Below are 6,375 nucleotides of genomic sequence, written 5' to 3'. Positions count from 1 at the left end.
TATATGGTTTTGTGCTCACAGGTAAGAACAATCTGAAGCCCCCCTCAGGGCAGCCTTGCCGGCTTAGGTCAAAATAAAGAAATAGGTGTAGTTTCAATTAAAACTTCATTTTATTTCAAAAGAAAATATAAAAAACAAAAGAAGAATTTCAATAACTAGAGGAATTCAAATAATAAAGTTAATTATTTTTTGTGATGATAGTCAAAAAAAAAGTTTTTCGTAGTCGAGCAGCATAAATTTAGTTTACATTTGGAACAAAAACACTGCGTCTGAACTTAGACACAATTTACATTTTCTTTTTCCACCGTCTTTAGGAAGCCAAATGGGAAAGTGATCATATTGATCAAAGTGGACATCCGCAACTAGATGTTCTGCTCTTTTCTACATTTCGTTTAGTTGTTGATGGTGGGAAACTTGGCCGACTAGCAGGACGATTGAGTTTGTAAGCGATAAGACAGCAGCAATTTTTTCACTGAACTCGGGTAACTTTAATAGCTTGTCATCTTGTGCAGATAGATTGTTGTTGAAATTTTCGTCGATACAAAATATATGCATTTGTCGCAGCCATATCTACAAAATGGTAAAAAAAAACGTGTTATCAGATTTCGAGTCTTTGCGTGGATACCGTAACGACCAATAAGTCCATCCATTAAGTCCTATCCCCCCATATGGCTATTATATTCCCGTATTTTGGGGGCAATCTACTTCAATATGCTGCTTTTGTTTTCGATCGTAGCGTGAAACTTTGGCCGATTGCTCGTTCTCATTTTCGCTTTTAAATAGCTGAACGCCAACGTAAGTTGATGTCAATCGGACTGTCTTGTTGTCTTTCCACAAAACCGTGTTAATATCGAAACCATATGCAACACCAACGTACTCAATTGAGTATCCTCTTTCTTCGTTCTTTACATCCTTATCCTTATCGTGCCCAAGGTGTAGATGCCGCGATACACAAAATCAGTTTAGTCACACAAGACGAACAATTTTATTCCCCACTTGTGTGGCTTATTTGACATATACTGCCGAAGGTGATGTTTTAATCTTGTGCTACACACTTGCTCATCGACACAAAGACGAGCAGGCTTTGGAGCAGAATCAAACCGTTTGTTGAGTTCATCTGACAATTTTCAGATACGAAACAATGGACCATATCCTGGTTTACCTTTTTCAATCCTCTCGCTTTCATCTCTAAAAGACAAATATCTTTTTATCGCCAAAAACTGTTTTACAGTCATTGTTTTTTGAATTAGAGTGAAAGCAATTTTACCCCAATAGCTTTCCAAATTCGGATAACATTAAGCGGACATATAAATGATTACGCCAATGTATTTAAAAATTCTTTCAGCGTCGATCTTAAACTGGCTGTTGACGTTTTTAGAATAAGCTGCTCGATTTGTTTCTTCCACAATCAATAGAACTAGTTCTCTTTTTAAAAAGATAGCAGAACATTTCCATCGGTGTATTTTGTTTTGCAAACTTTGAATGAAAAACATATACCTGAACCTGTAAAACCAMCAGAAGAGGGAATAACTAAGGGACCAGTTGTATTGCTGTCAATGACCTTTCTGTGGTAGAGGAAGACGCTTCAGGTATTTCAGTAAGCCTTGATGATCCTACAGGTATAGCATCATTTGAACTTATGTTTAAGGACATATCGGTGATTTGTTTAAATGAATCGGTTGCTTCATTCGGTCAGGCAGTCTTCGTGTTCTTAAAACTCGAAATACTTTTTATTTTTTATTAAAAAGTATATTAACTTAAAATATATTAACTTACTTGATCGCAAAAAAATTCTTCCGTATGAATATTTTGATAAAATACTTTTTATTTTAATTTGGAAAATTTTAAAAACGGCGCTGCAATTAATTGACCTTTAACACTGAATTTCTGTATTCAACTACTGAATTCAACTGAAACCGATAAAAACAAAACGAAACGTCACAATACATTTGTTGATACTAAGAAAATTTGAGTTGATGCATTATCTAACGGTTCTTATAAGAGTTGTGGACAACAAAAAATTGTCTTAGGAATTTGTGAGAATTTATTAAAGGCGGCCTCAGGACGGTCTTGCCTGTTAGAGGGTTAAGGTCTGCCAAGCAATGGCATTCAAAATATAAGGCGGACAAACAAAATAACTATTTAAAAAGAGATGGAGGCAAATGTTTCGAATGTGCTAAACATGCTTACGAAAATTTTAGACCAAATTTCTTTCCGTATCGATAAACTTTTTAGCTCATGGTAAAGTAGATTATCGGTACCAATTACTATTATTATTTTTTTTTTTTTGATTTTTAACTCATGGTAAAGTAGATTATGTGTATCAATTATCGCATGAATATTTTCGAGCAAAAACTCCTCAATATTTTAAATTTTTTACATAGTAGTAGATTTACCAATAGATAACCATGTATTGACATTCACTTTTATGTAAGGCTACTGAATTATGGGAACTGATATAATTGCACTGAATATTATAACAATATTTCGCTTTGTAGATGAATACAGAAGCTACAATATTTTAGAGATCTCGAAAAAAATTTACTAGGAAACCACAGCGTTTTGACACAGTTGTTAGTATTATTTATTAATAATAACACATTAAGGACCATGCAAAMTATGTTGAAAAATTTCATAACAAAAAAGTATGAAAAAGTGAATATAAAATTGAAAATTCATAAGATTTTCAAAGGAAAGATTATGGAAATCAATTTGATCAGTACTTATTCAATTCGTACAATTTTACATAAATAAATTCAGAAAATTTTCTTAGATATACTATATATATTCATCGTATTAAGACACCTCTTGCCAACCTAAAAATGAATTGGATGAAAACAAGTAATACTGGTAGATAAGGCTACGAAATATAGGGTAGTCTTTTCGTATTTTGTCAATAGATGTGGTTGCAGTCGTGTATCTCCAGTTGTACCAATCACATTGTGTCATACCATTTAGTGTTCGGCGAAAGGGAAAAAAGGCAACATCTGCTCAAATATAAGTGAAAATAAAAAAGGGGAAGAATGCCCTTGCCCATGAAGAAATTCGCTCCATTTTGAAGTTTTTTTTTTATAAAAAATGGAAGTTTACGGAGAATGTATCACTATCAGTTCGTGTAGCACAACAATGGTTCGCTCGCTTCCGTTCTGGAAATTTCGATATGAAAGATGCACCTGGCTCTGGTCCACTTATCGTTGAAAAAGCCGATGAAATTATGGAAAAGAGTGACTAGTACCGTCATATAAGCAGCCATAACATCTCTAACTTAACATTCATCATCAAGCAATTATGAACGATTTAAAAAAGGCTGGCTACAAAAAGAAGATCGATGTTTGGATACCACATGAATTGTCTGCGAAAAATTTAATGTACCGAAATAGTTTCTTCGATTCTTTGCTGAAACGAAATGAAATCGAACCATTTCTGATTCGAATGGTAACAGGAGACGAAAAGTGGATCCAATATGACAATAATATGCGAAGAAGATCATGGTCCAAGCGTGGTGAAGCTCAACAAATCGTTGCAAAGCCAGGATTGACGCCTCGAAAGGTTAGGCTGAGTGTTTGCTGGGATTGGAAAGGAATCATCCACTATGAGCTACTCCAGCCTGGTTGAACGATTGAGTCTACATTTTACTGTCAACAACTTAAGAGATTGAAGCAAGCAATCGAAAAAAACGGCAAAAACTGATCAACAGAATGGGCTTTGTGTTCCATCAGGACAACGCTAGACCATACACATGTTTGATGTTTTGGCAAGAACTGGGAGAGCTTGGCTGGGAAGTTTCGTTGCAACCACCAGATAGTCCTGACCTTGCATAATCGGACTACCATTTGCAGAACTACCTTAATGGAGTTACTTGTAGCAGTTTTTCACCGAGCAACTAGAAAAGTTTTACTGTTGACAGAAAAAGAAGATGTGACCGAAGATGAATTATATGAGCGCTTGTTTTTGTTTAGTATTTTCGACATATTTTACTGTTTTACTATCAAAACGTAAATATGTAGTTCAAGCAAGGCAAAATTATGCGATGTGTACGGAGAAGATGTGTTGACCGAACGCCACTGCCAAAATTAATTTACAAAATTACGTTCCAGAAATTTCGATATTAAGGATGCACTGCGTTCTGGATAGACTCTTCAACCCCATGCGGATAAAATAAAGTCGTTGGTCGATGTAAATTGTTGAATAATAACTTGAGAGATCGCTGCAAAATTAAATTTGTCTAACGCAAGCGTTCACGTTACACAATAAAAAAACTATCGTATTTAAATAGCACTAAAAACCGAAATTACTTAGGTAACGACACATAAGCATATTCGGTATATTATATTAAGAGATTTTAGAATAATAAAAAACCTAATTATAATTATGTACCTTCTTATGGTGTTTAACGGAATATGTATGTCCGTGGCTCTAATATATCCTGATGACGACTTTTCTGAACCAATTCTTATAAAAGTAACAGACTTTGGGGACAAGCATACATGATAGTTTCCTATAATTTTCCTTTCTTCTGCCAAGCTTTTCTTTTGTACTACCACTTGCCAAACGTGATCTGAAAATACCAAATATTAAATATGTTAACTAAGCATTAAAATATGTAATTGTTTATAAACAATTTAACATAAGCCTCAGACTTATTTACTTCGTTTTGTGTGGTATCGCAAATATTTAAATATATTGAATACAACATAACCTCATATTACTACCGAGTAAAAGTGCATAACGACATAATGAATAACATTATACTTATCGAAACATTGTCGTATATTTTTAGCGAGATATCTCGCATTAAAATCGATATAAACTTAACCAAGGCGGACAAACTTTAATATAGTATGGAGTATGTAAGAAAGAAGTCAACCGCAGAGGCAAAATTTTACTATTAAGCTATTCACGATAAGGTGGTTATTGAGTTATGTAGCTATGTGATTAAGTAAACAACAACAAAATACGGTATGACACAATAACCTACCTAGGCCCTTGTTTACAGATTATGTGGTTGTTTGCTTATTTCCAGTGTTACAAAGTCGTTGGAAATTAACTAAATGGCAGCAAAAAATAAATAAATAAAACTAAGCGAATGGCATTTCCATTTAGATTTTCTTATTGGAAAATCTGCTTTTAACAGCTGTTTTTTTTACAATCAGCAAATTAAACCCGAAATAAAAAGCATCAAATATCATCAAGTAAGAATCACAAAGTACAAAATAAATATAAATTTTGTGTCATTTATTTATACTGAAATTTTTGTATCTAAAGAAATACGAAAATGCCGACGAAAAATGGACGGAAGCCGAAATCAAAACAGTGCTGTGCTATATGCAGGAACACCGACACATCGAGGCGAATTTTCGACACATTAGTTATTTATTTTGATTTAATTACATCTCCTTTAATTTCAGAAACCAACAGTGAAAATCTATTATAGTAAGTTGCTTGTACAAAAATTTAAGCGACATGGAACATTCTAAAATGTAAGGTTCGGTATTTAAAAAGCCAAATGAAATCGGCAGAACATTGGCTAAATTCCTCGGGCGCTGGAGTAGAGGATGACGATGTGGAGCTGACAGTGATGGGTACATTCTATATATATTTTAACCCTTCGGTGCATGATTTAATTTCCGTGAGAATAAAAATTTTTTTGAATCAAATTTTTAATGTGTTCTATTATAATATGACAAATTTTAAATTTTATAATTGTCGTGTTTCTAGCAACAGAGTTACGTAACATTGCACATATGCAATATCATGCAGTAAATCTAATAAATTTTCAAGGAGGGTACTGAATGAATATGCTCTTTATTTTATCGAATGAAAGTGGACAGAAGTGMATTCATTACTGTCCACAAATGTTGGCCAGTGGTCCATTTGTTTCAACCGTACTTCAGTTTTAGTGATAGGGCCACTTCTCTGGTGGTTTCTATAGAAATAAAGTATAAGGATTATACTTATACGTCGCAAATACCACTTCTTAGAGCGTATTTCGATGTTGTATCGGCCTATGAAGGAATCTAGCAAATCAACACCCTCCATAAACTTGTTACACTTTGATAGAACGTTTGGGCAAGCGACACTTATTTTCTGTCCAAATATCGCATCATACAGTTAAACTGCTAGTTCTGGAGTTTTGCCACAGTAGTTTGAAATTAAAAGTAACAATAGTATTACCTCTTTAATAAACTACAGATATGTATAAGAAAGTTGTCCACGTTTGCATATTTAAGGGATTTTTCGTTGGCTTTTTTCATCGGAATTTCTCGTCCAGAAGCTTTAAATTGGATGATCCGAATGAGTAAATTCCACGTTTACATAGGTGCCAAAAGATGTGTAGTAATTTAAAAAAACAAAAAAAAAAAAAAAAAAAAAAAA

General features: G+C 33.7%; 1 protein-coding gene across 2 annotated transcripts in view; it reads right to left on the bottom strand.

The window, feature by feature from the left end:
- Window positions 1-230: 230 nt before the first annotated feature.
- The window catches only part of LOC108976667 (insulin receptor substrate 1-like), a 57,576-nt gene continuing 51,431 nt past the window's right edge, over window positions 231-6,375 (bottom strand). For both annotated transcript variants that reach the window (XM_018945911.1, XM_018945912.1), the window contains exons 3-4: window positions 4,378-4,558; window positions 231-570 (exon numbers count right to left, since the gene is read on the bottom strand). In XM_018945911.1, the coding sequence (XP_018801456.1) occupies window positions 489-570; window positions 4,378-4,558 (263 nt within the window). In that variant the 3' untranslated portion in view covers window positions 231-488. The remainder of the gene's footprint in view (window positions 571-4,377; window positions 4,559-6,375) is intronic.

The sequence above is a fragment of the Bactrocera latifrons genome, unplaced genomic scaffold (assembly GCF_001853355.1).
Source record: "Bactrocera latifrons isolate USDA-ARS-PBARC rearing strain unplaced genomic scaffold, ASM185335v1 scaffold_799, whole genome shotgun sequence".
Taxonomy (NCBI): domain Eukaryota; kingdom Metazoa; phylum Arthropoda; class Insecta; order Diptera; family Tephritidae; genus Bactrocera; species Bactrocera latifrons.
This window is presented reverse-complemented; position numbering and strand designations above follow the sequence as displayed.